Below are 16,031 nucleotides of genomic sequence, written 5' to 3' on the forward strand. Positions count from 1 at the left end.
GAGAGAGGGAGAGAGAAGGGGAGGGAGGGAGAGGGGGAGGGAGGGAGAGGGAGAGAGAAGGAGGGAGAAAGGGAGGGAGGGAAAGAAAGAGAGAGGGGGAAAGAGAGGGAAGGAGAGAGAGAGGGAGGGAGAGAGGGAGGGAAAGACAGAGAGAGGGGGAGAGAGAGAGGGAGAGATGGAGGGAGGGAGAGAGAGAGGGAGGGAGAGAGAGAGAGGGAGGGAGGGAGAGAGAGAGAGAGAGATCTTCTTACACAGAGGATCTTAGTGAATAATTGCAGTCTTAAGTGTATACTCAAGAGAAATAAGGCATAAGTTTATAAAACAGATTGTGCAAGAATGTTTGCAGCAGTTCTGTTCATATTGTAGCTTCAAGTTGGAAACAATATAAATAACTGTCATGGGAAAATATGGATAAACAAACTGTGGCCCAGTGGAATAATATTCAGGAAAATGAAAAGCAAGTACTCTTACAATATGAATCACTTCCAAAACATAATGTTGAAGGGCCTAAGAGATGGCTTAGTGGGTAAAGGATTTCCTGGGCAAGCAAAAGAACCAGAGTTCAAATTTCTAATACCCACATAAATAGCAGGAGGGCATGGTGGCTCCCCTTTAATCCCATCACAGGGGAGGCAAGCTGAGTAGATTAGCTGAATCAATAAACTCTGGATTTCAACAAATAAGGTAAAAAATGGTTGAAGAAGGTATTCAGTATCAAGCTCAGCCTTCTCCTGTGTGCATGCATGTGCACATGCACATATCCCTATATAAATACAGACATGATAAAAATACGTGAGCTAGGAGATTCTTGAAACCTTCTACATGCAAGGTTTCTGAATAAAAGTCACAGTAATGGGAATGGAAAAGCAAATAATAAATATGAAAGGAAGAATTTAATATCCTATCAGTCCCTAGAAACAAAGGAGATGAGTCAGAGTTTTGAGCATACAAGGGTAAACACACAAAGTACAGAAAACGTGAGTACAGAGTCAGGTGTGCAGGGTCACATGACATCAGCCTAAGTCAAGTGTCAAAGTGTGATGCAGTCTACTGTTGCATGTTTCTACAACAAACTACCTAAGGGTGGATACTTTACTTTTAAAATAGGCTTCTTTAGCTCACCCTTCTAAAAATGTATATGCACGATCTAGGCAAGGGTACACCTTCTTGCATTACACACATAGAGAACTATAAAAATAACCAGCTGCATGCAGAATAAGCCAACTGCATGGGACAGAGTCACTTTAATTCAGCCTAACTCAGCCCACTCTCACAAGAACCCCCTCACTTTGTGCGATCATCATGAATCATCTCCAACCAGGTCCCACCTCTCAAAAGTCCCACTGCTTCTCAATATCTGTACTGTCCACTGGGTCCAAATTCCGGCATATGAACCTTTGAAGGACACACTCAAACCACATCTAGTCTCTAGTGTGTGACTTCGATGTATCCAAGAAGTTACTGATGGTGTGGGAGAAGCTGTCCCACGATTGTTTAAGACAGGATTCAGGGTTGAGAAGCTTCTCTTCAAGCTTCAAATGGCAGAAATTTCTGTAGAAATGAATAAACCAAGCTAACTCTTTAGAAGCAGCATCCACTTAAGGACAGAGGAAGAGAAGAAGACGATGACTGACATTGGCAGAACTGTTGCTAAGAAAATAAAGGGGTCCCAGGAGATATCAGAGGTAAGGGAAGGGCCACTGACAAGAATCTGAAGACAAGGGATATGAAGCCTCAGAGAGACTATAGAACCTCTAATGAAGTGACCCCTCAGCAGGGCATTGAACTTCAATGGGATTTACCTCCCTGAGGCTCAGATTACTTTAGTTCTGTCCACGGTGCTGAGGAGTAAGGGGCTCTCCATGTGGGTGATAGAAAAAAAAATTGGGCATATTTCATAGCAAAAGTCATGATGGAAAGAGTACATGAGACTTCATGACTTTATTTATTTATTTATTTATTTATCTATCTATCTATCTATCTATCTATCTATCTATCTATCTATCTATCTATTTTTATTCAAGGGAAACCTGTATGTGCTTATTAGGACTCAAAAGTAAAGGAGGTTCTTCAGGGTGCAATATTTGAGAGCAGAAGGAAGGACTACTGTGGCCTGAGTATATAGCTTTTACCAGATACACAAAGCACTGGGATGTGCCCCCACCTAAATCCACACACTCAAGGGTGAGTGCACTGTTTGCTGAGGTAAAGAAGCAAGCGTGTGCACTGTGAGATGTGTGCGGAACAAAGTCCTTAAGTGCACTCCCTCATTTTACAGAAAGAAGATGCCGTTCAGGGATGGTTACAGGCTTGTAACTTGTCAATGCCTCAGCCCTGGCTAGAAGTCAATTCACCATATGACTTGTAACTGGATGGTAGCTATCAAGAGCCATCTTGAGGCAGAGCCAAGAGGCAATCCACTGGCTGCCCCAGGAGGAGGTGAAGTAGCTCCCCTCCCTTCACTTTCTGACTTTCTCTTTTCCATGCTATTTAGCTAGCATAACTCCTTTATAACATCAACTCTACACTTTAAACCTGAAATGGAAGGCTAGCCTTTTAAAAAAATTGGGGAAAAAAGAACAATACACAGAACCCTATATACAGTAATCAGAATCCCTAACCATCTTTTATATTTATTTTTATTTGACTTTATTTTTGTAAACCAAAGGACTTCATACATAACAAGCATGTGTTCTATCAGTAATCTACACACACAGTTCCATACCCCACCCTATCCCACTCCATTTCTCATTTCCTTTTTGAAGTGAGGTCTCAATATGTAACCCAGACTAGCCTTGAACTTGGAGTTCTGCCGCAGCCTCCTAGTGCTGGGATTACAGGCATGTGATGGCATTCCCCATCCATCTACTCGTATTCTATACAAATGGCAAACACTGATACAAGATGTACAATAAGAACAGTTGACTGAGGGCCTAGGCCAGTGTCACACTGTCCGTTTGAACACCATCACTAGTTCCACAAACTTCCAACTCCATTACCCTGAAGTCACTTTCCAGGTTTTAAACGAATTTTCAGAATAAAAATGATGATGCCACTTTTATTGGCACACAGCCTTCTGAAATTAGGTAAAATATGTCAGCTTGAGACAAGTAGTCTCACTTATGTAAAACAAATCAGCCAGGCTACAGAGACAGTGAGCCCTCCACTGGAAGCACATTTTATGTAGATAGTAAAGACCATAACAATTCCAACTCAAGTGCACTCTGAACAGAGGTCCTCCCTAATCATGCCACTGGAGTAGTTTCTCAAACTCTGTTCCATAATACTTTCCCTGTTTTTGTCTCTCTCTTCCCCTATTTTATATGGGGGTCAAGATTTGTTAAGATTCTAACACTGCACATGAAATACTAACAGATGTTTGATAAAGAAATAAAGGAACCATGGCAGCCTCTGGTCCTCAAAGTTTCTGCCCTTCAGATGGCCTTTGCCTTGCCCATCTCCCCCACTAATGGCCAACTGGTTAATTAGAAAGCCTCCCTTCTCTCAGTGAACATGTCTCATTGCTTGACCCTTCATACTGGCTTCCAGTAAAAGGGAAGATGTTGGCAGAGACTTACTGGTGACTCAGCTCTCTGATCTCACATGGTTTGAAGCACCATTCTTTGGCCAGTTTTTCTTGCTGAGATGATTCTTCTAGAAACATTATCTTTAAGAGGAAGAAAGAAAAAAGGTCAGATATTAACAAACCACTGCCATTTGTTAACCCAAAGCATACCAATGTTTTCAGAATGATGCTGATTTTAATTTTAAATGATATTGGTACCAAGCGAGATTAATTTTGGAGGGAAAAAAACATGGTAATATTTTGTGTTTGGTTATCCTTAGAACTAGCATTCAATTTTTCTTCTGCCAAAAGGTATACCTGAGATTTCAAACATGTTCTTCTGAAGATTCATGCTGACAAGGACAAGGGGCATCTATCCTTCTTTCATTAGAGTGATTATAGGAACTACTGTTGTGGAAAAACACCCAACTTGAACCTAGTAAGAGTCTGTTGTTAACCTGCTAGGAGAAACACTACCTCATGCTCTATAAGGCTACTATGGAGACTAAGTATGATAATTATAGTACTGAAATTAACAAATGCCCAGTACACGGTAAATGGTCAAGTATGTCTATGTCTATTTTGCACATTGTGACTGCTTTATCAAGTAGATTGTTCAACAAGAAAAAACAGGAAGTCACAAGGTTAGAATGCAGAAAGCATCCTGCCTGTTTGGCATCTTTGCTTGCTTTGTTTTGCTGTGTTGGGCATGGCATGGCAGGCAAGCGCTCTACCACCAAGCTAGATCCTAAAGCCCTTCTGTTTCATTTTTAGATGCAAAATTATGAGAAAGAAGGTGTTTCATTGAAAATTAAATTTTGAAAAACTTCTAGAAAATAAAAATTGTCTACCTAGTTAGTGAGAATTAAGGCAATGTACCTCAAGACGAAATAATTTGTGTAACTGAAAAGAAAACATGCGCTTCTTTGTTCATTGAGACATGCCTTTTAAAAAATTGTGATATTGGTTAGAAATAGTTCTAAATTAAAATAATTAGATGATGATAAAGATATACTTGAAACAATAAACATTTAAGAAGAATCAATACTCATAGAAACCTATCATATAATTATTTTAAAAGCCATAAATTAGAATTTATCAATACCATTTCAAAAGCTATCTATTATAAAGTTTGTAAATAGGCAGTATGATAAAAATTTATATGTACATATTTTAAATATATTAGAAATAAATGTTTTTTAAAGCTATTCTTTTTTTTTCAAAGATTTGTTTATTTTATATGTGAATAGACTGTTGCAGTCTTCAGACACACCAGAAGAGGGCATCAGATCCCATTACAGAGGGTTGTGACCCACCAGGTGGTTGCTGGGAATTGAACTCAGGACCTCTAGAAGAGCAGTCAGTGCTCTTAATCGCTGAGCCATCTTTCCAGCTGATGAATAAATGTTTTTGAGCAAAGTAAAAATGAAAAAAATTATTCTGGAGAGATATAAACCAAATGGGAAAACTGAGGCAGTCTTGCTACCCCTGTGGGAAGTTCATGGTAAACAGTGGCTTTTTTACAATAAATAGAATCTCACAGAATCAAATCCTTAAATAGTAATATATTATGTAATATATAACCTCCTATTCCTGGCACTCAGTGACACTTCTCTAGGTCTGTGGCCTTTGCTGTCAACAGAACCAGCTGACTGGCAGATGAACTAATTGTTTATCACCGAATAGAGAATTAAAAATAACTTTAACAATTAATATATTTTTAACCAAATAATTTAAAAGTTCAAGAAATGAGTCAAAAATGCTACAATAAAAATGTTTCTATTCCCATTCTTCTGATTTATACAAAATGGTTTTCATCATTGGTATCTATAAAAGTGGAAAATAAGAAAAATTATGTTGCCTCTATTTCATGCTTCCAACCAGAAATAATCACTGATCCATTATGTAATTGCAGGGAATATCTTTTATTTGCATGTAACAAATTACCTTTCAATATATATATATAACAGACATTTTAAAACTTCCTCATGTTCCTGGGAAACTTCAGGTTATGCCCATGAGTGTTATAGTGATAGCTGTTCAATAAGACTTCCAAGAAGAAAATGCAGTGCATTAGATTAACACTGTATATGGGATTAGACCAGAATTCAAACATGGTAGGGAAAGGGGAACTGTATAGCATTTCAAACCATAAAAAAAAGAAGAAGAAGAAAATCAGATATGGGGAGAGACAGGAGAGGGGGCAGAGGGGCAGGAGAATGACTGGAAATCTGCAGCTGCTGGAGTTTGGGGGTTGGGTGGAATCTCTAGGAAGTCCCAGAGACTTGAGATGGTGGAGGCTCCCTGGAGTCAATGTGGGGGACCTTAGCCAATATGCATAACAGTGGGGGCATGGAACCTAAAGAAGGCACCTCCTGTAGTGAGGCAGGACCCCCAATGGAGGGATAAGGACACCAACCTACCCACAAAACCTTTGACCCCAAATTTGTCCTGTCTAAAAGAAATGCAGGGACAAAGATGGAGCAGAGACTGAAGGAATGGCCAATCAATAACCGGCCCAACTTGAGACCCATTCCCTGGGCAAGCACCAATCTCTGACAGTCTGTTATGCTTGCAGACAGGAGCCTAGCTCAATCTCCATGTGGGTCTCCCAGAGCTCTCCCTAAAAGCTGTTGCCTACCTGTGGAATCCATTCCTCAACAGGGTTACTTTGTCTGGCCTCAGTGGGAGAAGATGTTCCACTTCAGAGACTTGCCGATGCACCAGAGTGGGGGGATACCTAGGGGAGGGGCCCATCCTCTCAGATGAGAAGGGAAGGGGGAAAAGAGGAGGGACTGGGGAGAGGGGCTAGGAGGGAGGAGCAGCATTTGGGATATAAATAAACATATAAGTAAATAAGAGGGAAAAAGAAAGTCTATATTTTGGTCTCACTGTGTCACCCTGGCATGTTGACCAGGCTGGCCTTGAGTTCTTAGATCAGCCTGCTTTCACCTCCCAAGTGCTAAGATTAAAGGTACATCACATCATGGTTTAATTTAAAGGAGTGAATACTTTTAAAATGCTAGAAATAATGGACTCTACATATCTATATCCAATAAGTCATGCATACCACCAGGGTTTAAAAGTTTAAAATCTTATACTGCTTTTCAAAATTCTTTTAGGAAGATATAAGGTTTTTCTTTTAGGAAGATATGAGTGAAGAGTATCTCTCCTAGAAACTCATAGTATAGGCATTCACAGTGCTGGTTTTATAACTAACCTCTCTACAAAGCTATCTCTCACTCCATCTATCCTCAAAGTATACACCACACATAGTGGAAGACTATAATCTCAAAGCCAGAAAGGACTAGCTAGATACAACCAAGCAGAAAAATGATTAAATAATGAAGACATATATGCTGAATGGAAAATTATCTTTTATACAATGTTGAGGTTTGGTCTGTTGATATGTATTATAATGCTTAGTGCGGGTCCCCAAAGCCTAGCTGCCCAAGACGTGAGACAGTTCACATGTAGACCCAAGTGATATGTGAGCTTTTCCCCAAGTTGTTTCTGATTGGTGAATAAAGGTGTATACAGCCTGTGGCTGGGCAAAATTGGAATAGGTGGGGCTTAGTGCTTCTGGCTTTGGGTTGGAGGAGACCATGAGGAGGAGGAAGAAAAGAAGAAGGAAGAGAGGAAAAGCCAACATGGGATAAGAATCTTAAAGCAATGGCCACGTGGGTTGGCAAACTGGGATAAATACAGCCCAGATAAAACATGGCAAATTATATAATGGGATTATTAGCTGAGAAATAGACATAATAGCATAGAGGATAGATATCTGTCCAGTTCTAGTGCTGATTCTAGTGATGATCAAGGTTTATTATAAACATAAAGGTTGTGTGTGTATGTGTTACCGAGGAACTAAGTGGCCAAAGATGGGGTAGAAACACAGGATTGAGATTAAATATTTTCAATCACAATATAATGTTAAAGTATCTTTTTTTTTTATATTCTAGATTACTAGATACTATGCATTTATAATGACTCTTTTGATAATACAGTATGGGTGTGGATATGGGTGCACATAAGGACATGTATGTTGAAGTCTAGTCTCTATACACAGAGCCAATGGCTGGGGGAGTTAAAATATACCCAGAGAGGTCAAGAGTAAGATGTACATGGAGGAAACACGGTGGAGCCCCTCCACCAATGCATCAGAGGGAGGAACAGTGGTGCAGGCAGGATAGGCTAGAATCTGGCAGTAAGAAGAAGCAATCGAAACCTGGTAAATATCAAGTGGAGGAAAAGGGATGGAAAGTGCAGTGACAGGAACAGAGGGGAGGAAGCCAAAAGCAACAAAAGGCGCTGCAGCTAAAGGCATACCGTTCGTGTTGTTGGACCAGTGGGTTGGGGAATCTTTAATTCCCGATCCACTTTTTTCTTGCTCTTATTTGCAATTTTGTCCATCCAATATTGTCTGTGGACCTCTTGTTAAACAGCATTGTTGCTCCCAAGAGCAATAATTCATGGTGTGTATAACACATATGGCATTAGTATGACATGCCGTAATGGAAAGTGAACGATGGACGAACTAACTGAAGGTCGTGCGCGATGGTCTCTCAGAGAGATGCTATTTAAGCATGGATTTTCCTGACATGAGGGTGAGTAACCTGATGGCTCTGAGGGCATCAAAAAAGTCAATATGCATCCGGTATGTTCAGAAACACCAAACATACTAGTGGAGTCCTAGCTTAACACGTGGAAGGAATCCAGACCAAAGATAAGCATACATTGTAAGTCATGGTCAGCCTTCAGGGTTATTTTTAGGAAATCTCTAAAAATCTGCAGGAAAATATGATTATGATTGATGCATTCTTCCTGGTTCAGTGGCTTCCTTACCTATGACTATGAGTGCTCAGAGTACCGTTTGCTTGATTGTTCATTCAAGTGCCTGGCATGGCTCTCAGGCCTTCCTTCTTACAGGCCATGGTCTCAGTCATGATAGCAAGCTGGCAGTCACATACAGGGATCATTAAAAACAAGGTTTCCTGAAACCATAGCAAGTTCCAGCCAACAGGGGCTCTCAGCCAATTTGGCTGAGTTGTCCAGATGAGGAACTTGAGTCCCTTCTGTTAAGTAAACAAGTCCAAGTGTCTCTCATGTGGAATGAAAGCTATTTAGGATGAGCAATAATGATGTCAGAAAGACTTAAGCCAAAGGCAGATGAATAATGACTATCAGCTTATGACACAAGTCCCTGCAAGATACAGACTCCAAACACCAGATGGAAAGTTTAGGCAAAGGCTTGTTGCCATAACCTAGAGTAAACTTCTGGATAACTGTGGCGTAGCTCAGCTGTGCAACAACAGGAGGTAGCATGTATCTGTACTCATCACAAAAACCTACTCAAGTCACTGTGATGGGACCCGATGAAAGATATACTTCAGAGACTGCTGAAGCCCTTGGTAAAGACAAACGTTGGTATCTTCATGTAATTATGTCAAACTGATTAATGGGAAAGTGAGATTAGTTTAAAAAACAAAAGTCAGCCTATCAATGCAGAGTGAGGTGAAAATTATCACGAAGGCACCAAAGAATACCACGAAGGACTTAGATGTTCTGATCTAATATTCTTCTTGTAAATAAGAGAGCAGACCAGGCTGTGTGATCATCCCAGGTGCAGAGCAAACAGGAGTATTTGCTGGGCTAAATCATCTGCCTAGAGATTGTTCCAGACAGTTGATTGCTTGTCTGGTAATATAAACTAGAGGTGGTTAAAAAAACAAAAACAAAAACAAAAAAAAAAACAAAACAAAAAAACAAACTTTCTCCAGAAGCTTGAATACTAAATATTTTAAGTTTAGGGAGACACAACCATACATTCTTCAGTAGACCAGTCAATAAACTGCAATAAGAAAACATGAAGGAAATTCACTGAAAAATAAGTATTTGAAATCCATTATAAAACTAAATGCTAAAGCCTGGAACTGAAATTTGGTTGCACAACAGGATACTTAAATAATTATCAAAGAAGTACCTTCCCACAATGTTTATTTTACAAAGAAAACAAAAGCTTCACAGTGAAGAAACATGGCAAAGACTACCCACATTGCTAACATCATCACCGCCAATACAGGATATGCCATCACCTGACATGACTCACTGGGAACGTCACACTGATTCTGACGTCCCTTCTCACATATATCATCTGAAGCTCATCATGAGGAACCATGCAAACCAAACTGAGGGTCAGTGTAAGAGTTCGGTATTCTTGAAAAGTGTCTGGCACATAAAATATGAAGAAAGACAAAGACTTGTCCCCAGGTGAAAGGCAAGAAGTGGAACACACAGATGGGATTTGGGACTTTGGAGCCAATTCTGCACCAGAGGGAGGAAGGGACACTCAAGGGCATTATTGAGACCATGAGGAAGGTTGGAAGGGATTCTCGTTGTGTAATAGAATTATACTGGCATTCATTTCCTAATCTGTGTGGTTATGATTATGTAAGGCTTTGTCATCAATATTTAGAATGGGTGCAGTGAAGGATTTAGATGGGAAGAATGTCTTAATTTCTTGTCACTGTGATAAAATACTCTGACGAGACCAACTTGAGAGAAGTCAGCTGACTTAGAGCATAAACCAAACCTACAGTTTGTCTTATTTTGCTGTGATAAAACGTCAACCAAAAACAACTTGGGGAAGAAAGGGTTTATTATCCCACCCCACTCTCTCAGAGGAGAAGGGGAAGGGAGATGAGAGGGAGAGACTCTATGAGGGAGGAGAAGGGAGGGGGAGTAGCATTGTCTGTCACTGGTAGAAGCCAAGGCAGGAGCATAAGCAGAACATTCCTAACATTATTAATAATACTGTTACGCACAGAGATGGGAGCCCAGCATAACTGACCTCTAACAGGGTCTACCCAGCAGAGGACTAAAACGGATGCAGATACCCACAGCCAAACATTAGATGGAGGTCAGAAACACTTATGGAAAAGATGGGGGAAGGACTGAAGACCCTGAAGGAGATGGGAACCCCATAGGAAGACCAAAAGAGTCAATAAACTCCACCCCTGGAAGCTCTGAGTCTGAGCCACCAACCAAAGGGCGGACACGGATTGGAATGAGTCCCCTGGCACATTTGTAGCAGTTAGGCAGCTCAGTCTTCATGGCTGCCTTATCTGGCCTCAGTGGGAAAGGATGTTCTTAATCAAGCTGAGAGTCAATGTGCCAGAGTGGGGAGATACCCAGGGGGGCCCCACCCCACTCTCAGAGGAGAAGGGGAAGGGAGATGAGGGAAGAGACTCCGTGAGGGAGGGGCGGGGGGAGAGCAGCATCTGGGGTGTTAATTACTTAATTAATTAATTATTATAATAACAACAACAATAATTACTGAAACTGGGATTGCAGCAGAATGCTGCTTGCTGGCTTGTCCACCATGCTTTGCTCAGCCTGCTTTCTTGTAAAATTCAGGACCACCTGTTCAGGGGTAGTACTTCCTACATTGAGCTGGGCCCTTCCCTATCAGTCATTCATCAAGAAAATATCCCCCACAGACTAGCCTATGGGCTAATCTGCTGGAAACACTTTCTCAGTTGAGGTTTCCCTTTTCACAGATGACTCTATAGTGTGTCAAGTTGATTAAAAAAAAAAATTACTAGCACATAGACAGTCTGCCCCAGTGGGAAGTAGTAGTTTTGGGAGCCGGAGGGAGCTGGTTACATTGTATCTATGATCAGAAACAGAGAACAAAGAATACAGACAGGCTTGTTTGCACTCAATCACTTTTTCCGGAATAACACATTTCAGCAACCCCTAACTAGGGAATGGGACCATCCACACTGAGTGGGTCTTCCCATCTCAATTAATGTAACCGACACAGTCCCCCACAGACAGGCACACAGGCCAACTTAATCTAGACAATCCCTCATTGAGATTTTTGTCTCGGGCTGGCAAGATGGCTCAGCGGGTAAGAGCACTGACTGCTCTTCCAAAGGTCCTGAGTTTGGATCCCAGCAATCACATGGTGGCTCACAACCACCCATAATGAGATCTGATGCCCTTTTCTGGTGTGTCTGAAGACAGCTACAATGAATTACAGCTACAGTGAATTACGCCAGAGCAAGCGGGGCCAGAACAAGTGGGGCCGTCAGAGGTCCTGAGTTCAATTCCCAGCAGCCACACACATGATAGTTCACGGCCATATGTACAGCTACAGTGTACTCATACACATAAAATAAAATAAAATAAATCTTAAAAAAGAGAGAGAGAGATTTTTGTCCCAAGAAACTCTAGATCGTATCAAGTAGAGACTTTAAACATCACAACCCTTCCTCTTGTCAGCTTTGCACACAAACATGTCACTTTAAGCCATAACCTTCCACACATTGTCCCAAAAGTCTTGTGTTTGTCTCATATGACACAGCACACTTTTTAAACGTCCCTATGGTCTTAAAACTTCCAAGTTTAAAAACCCAAAGTCACTTAGCTCTGAGCTCCTATGGAAGCAAGACCATGTTTTAGACTTCCAACATACAGTGACACAGAATAAACCTTCCCGTTTCTAAAAGGAAAGGATTGGAACATAGCAAAAGGTGATGACATCAACACACCAACCCCCACAGCTCTGTATCTAACATCTAAGGCTTGTAATGGAGTCAACTGGCCTGCACAAGCTCGAACTGCCTTGCTCCTTCAGTCCGGCCATCTGAAGGATAAGCAGTTTCTCAGGCTAGATCTACTCAGCCCTCAGTTCTCCTTGGTACATATCCCATAGTCCTAGCATTCCCTGTATCCTGGGGTCTCAACTGCAACTGAGGCTTCATTTTCACATCTCTCTATGGGGATTCAAATCCTGTCACACGTAGTCTGACCTTGGTTGCCCTCCATGAACCCTCAATCCTGTATCTTTTTTTTTTTTTTTAAATACTGTCCAGCTCTTCAGTCTTCCCTGCCACAGGCTGCCTTTCAGAGTTCTCTGCTTGCTCCAGTCCCTAGGCTGGACCAGTTTCTATTCCACAATTTAGAGGTCTACACTAGATCTGGAAATACAGAGCTCAGTGGAACACTGTTAATCTAGAATGCTCAAAGCCCTAGTTTCTTTTTTTTTTTTTTAATATTTTTTCTTTAAGATTTATTTATTTATTTTATGTATATGAGCACACACTGTAGCTATACAGATAGTTGAGAGCCATCACCTGGTTGTTGGGAATTGACTTTTAGGAGCTTGCTCTGGTCAACCCTACTTATTCCCTTTGGCCTCTGCTCACTCCAGTGCCCACTTGACTCTGGTTGGCCCTGTGCTCTGGCCCCAAAGATTTATTTATTATAAATAAGTACACTGTAGCTGTCTTCAGACACACCAGAAGAGGGCGTCAGATCTCATTACAGGTGGTTGTGAGCCACCATATAGTTGCTGGGATTTGAACTCAGGACCTTCGGAAGAGCAGTCGATGCTCTTACCCGCTGAGCCATCTCACCAGGCCCCATCTTTTATATCTTTGAAAGCCAGACTATATGGCTGATATTTACTGCCAAGTTCTGCTACCAGCTCAAGGTATATCCAGGCCCCCAAGGACCACAGCTACATCAATTTCTGTATGATAGCTCCTGGGAAACACTGCTAGACAGCTGTTTTTAAGACACACACACACACACACACACACACACACACACAAAACCATTAACTTAGGGGGTTTGTTACATTTTATTTTATTTTATTTCATGTATGTGGTTGTTTTGCCTTCGTATATATCTGTACACCATGTCATGCCTGGTACTCTCAGAGGCTAGAAAAGGACATCATATTGCCCCTAGAACTGGAGTTAGAAAAAAAAAATGTGAGCCATGTAGGTGCTAAGTATCAAACCCAGGTCCTCAGGAAGAGCAATCAGTGCTTTCAACTGCTAACAATCTCTGCAGCCTAAGCTTCCTTCTTTAAAATAAAAGTGCATCTTCACAAGATGGAACATCCTTCAAAGGACAGAGTGTTGCCCTTGGGACGCTTTTCCACCCTCCCAGCGTAGTGAAGGTGCTTTCTCTACAATTCATCTCTCTGTCAGTTACAGCTGCTACTTTACCACCAGTCTAAATACCCTCCCATCCTAAAATTTCCTCTGTCAACAGAATCAGTCCATTATCTTTAAACTAAGCACTCGGGCGTTCAAGACATAAACGAAGTGAAGCCAGTTTCTTAGCCAAAACGGTATTCAAATAGCTCCTCTCCCAGTTCCTGATAAGTTCTTGATCCACTCTGAAACTTCATGGTCTTGTCCTCTTTACGGCCCCAATCCTCACAACAGTAGCATAATTATAGTTATGAAGTTGTAACAAAACAATGTTATGGTTGGGGGTCACCCCAACATGAGGAACTGTGTTAGTGAGTCACAGCATGAGGAAGGCTGAGAACCATTGGTCTAGAAATAGTGGAGAAAATATAAAATAAAGTCAGCAAAATGTTAACCCTAGGGAAATGTATGACAGTTATTTGTACTATCCTTACAACTTTTTTTTTTTTTTTACAAATTCCAAGTAGTTTAAGAACATTTTTTTTATTTACAATGAAACAGCATGTTACGTAGAAACATAAATCTATAAAATGGGCTTATAAAGATAATTAAGAATATTACAGAAAAATATGTAGGATCCAAGTGGTGAGGATAAAAAGAGATGTGGGGGGGCTATGTTGGGAGTATCTCAGATGATGAAGAGATGCTTCTATTAGTCATTGTACCTAACACAGACAGAAAGTATCCTTTCTTCTATTAATTGAGTTCATGAAAAAGAGGAGTCACTTACAATCAAATAAATTTACCAATATTATATGAACATAAGCAAATTTTATATTATTTACCAAAACACTATTTTCTCTTTTAAAAACTCAGGATTTGTTTCTTATGATACACAGACATTGATCATCTATGGATAGCCAGAGGACCAGAAAGAAAAAACAGAGGAGGGGTATATACAAAGGGGATGCAGAATGAGAGATGAGCACTAAGAACTGCAGCATCCTAGCACCAGCCATCTGAAGTCAGGTCATGTTCTGCCCCTCGGCTTTCCAAGCAGGTGGGACTACGCTGAACACTTGGATGCACTTCGCATGCTGCAAATTGCTTTGACATACAAAATGTTACACCCTAATTTTCCCTTCCTGCATTTGGAATCCCTTGATGCCTTAACCAACTATGGAAGAAGGAAACTGCTCAGATGGTATCAAATTAGCACTGAGCATTGAGCGAAATTCACCACAAATGTCAGACACAAAGTTAAATGATGCATTTGAATCCTGAAATCATTAAACAAGTGAATAAATCCAGCAGCTGCCTCCAAAAAAAAAAAAAAATGTCTTCAGAGACTATATTCAGCAAGTTGCAACTGGGAACCATTCAGGCAAAGCACTGACTCTGCTTTTCAAAACAACTAAGTGGTGACATGAACTGACCACAGCAATGGACCACAGCAGACACAATGATCTTGGTAGGAAATGGTGCTTGGATAAAAGAGCTCCCTTCTTGTTTACTTCTCTTGTGGACATTAGTTCAGGCATAAAATTTACCTTACAGTTCCATTACCTGAATTGGATGCCCCTTTTCCAGATCTTAAGTGGAAGCCCTAACTCTCCCAGTCAGAGATGTGACTTCGTTTAACAATAAGGCCTGTACAGTAATAATCACATTACAAAGGGGTCATTGAAGTGACCCTTAATCTAATATGATTGGCGTCCTTTTGGATCCAAAGACACAGAGAAGCAAGATGACGTAAAAGACACAGAAAGAAGTCACTCTTCTCCAAGCAAGAAGAAAGACTGGAGCACACCGTTTTCTGTATGACTCCAGAATGACCCTGGTTACTGACTCCTGCATCTTGGACTCCCTGCCTTTAGAGGACAATGACTTCCTGTTATTTAAGCCACTCCAATTGTGGTACTTTGTCACAGCTGCCTTGAAACTAATACAGACCCTTCAGGAAGGTAAAATGCAATACTGCATTTTATAGTTTTACATTTAACAACTCAGCAATTGATAAATACTGCAGAAATTCCTTCTCACTCCCCTGTAGTGACCTCACTTGAGAGTTCCAGGAGGTGAAATCATACTGAATCTACATCTGCATCAAGGTTCTGTTGTTTACTGGCTCTGTTAACACAAGCAATCTCCCAAACATTCTGATTTTCTGTCCAACAAAATGTGAGAGTACTCTTGTCATCTCCAACTACAAACACCATTACTTCCTACTCAAAGGACAGTCAGGAAAGGCCAGGGACGTATGGGCATGGGCTTAGGAGCATACCACCACAGCATCTTCTTGATAACAGTTGGGAAAGGGGATTCTTAAAGGGCCCAAGAGATCTCACGGCAACGGACCTCTGACGACAGGAAGGAAAATGAGTGAGTCTTTGGTGGTTTGTGATGTTGCTGAAGATTTAATGGAAAAGCTGAGAAAATTTCATTTTTGAAAAGAAACCCACAATGCTGCTATTATAATGAAGATTGACAAGGATAAACGCCTGGTGGTGCTGGAC

General features: G+C 41.0%; 1 protein-coding gene across 3 annotated transcripts in view; it reads right to left on the reverse strand.

Moving 5' to 3' along the window:
* Gda (guanine deaminase) overlaps nucleotides 1-16,031 on the reverse strand; it is a 93,693-nt gene that overhangs the window by 42,449 nt on the left and 35,213 nt on the right. For 2 of the 3 annotated variants that reach the window (XM_031389912.1, XM_031389914.1), the window contains exon 2: nucleotides 3,579-3,667. In XM_031389912.1, coding sequence (XP_031245772.1) covers nucleotides 3,579-3,664 — 86 coding nt within the window. In that variant the 5' untranslated portion in view covers nucleotides 3,665-3,667. Of the gene's footprint in view, nucleotides 1-3,578; nucleotides 3,668-6,206; nucleotides 6,288-16,031 lie in introns of those variants that run through there. The other variant, XM_031389913.1, reaches the window with a different exon arrangement.

The sequence above is a fragment of the Mastomys coucha genome, unplaced genomic scaffold (genome assembly GCF_008632895.1).
Source record: "Mastomys coucha isolate ucsf_1 unplaced genomic scaffold, UCSF_Mcou_1 pScaffold21, whole genome shotgun sequence".
NCBI lineage: Eukaryota > Metazoa > Chordata > Mammalia > Rodentia > Muridae > Mastomys > Mastomys coucha.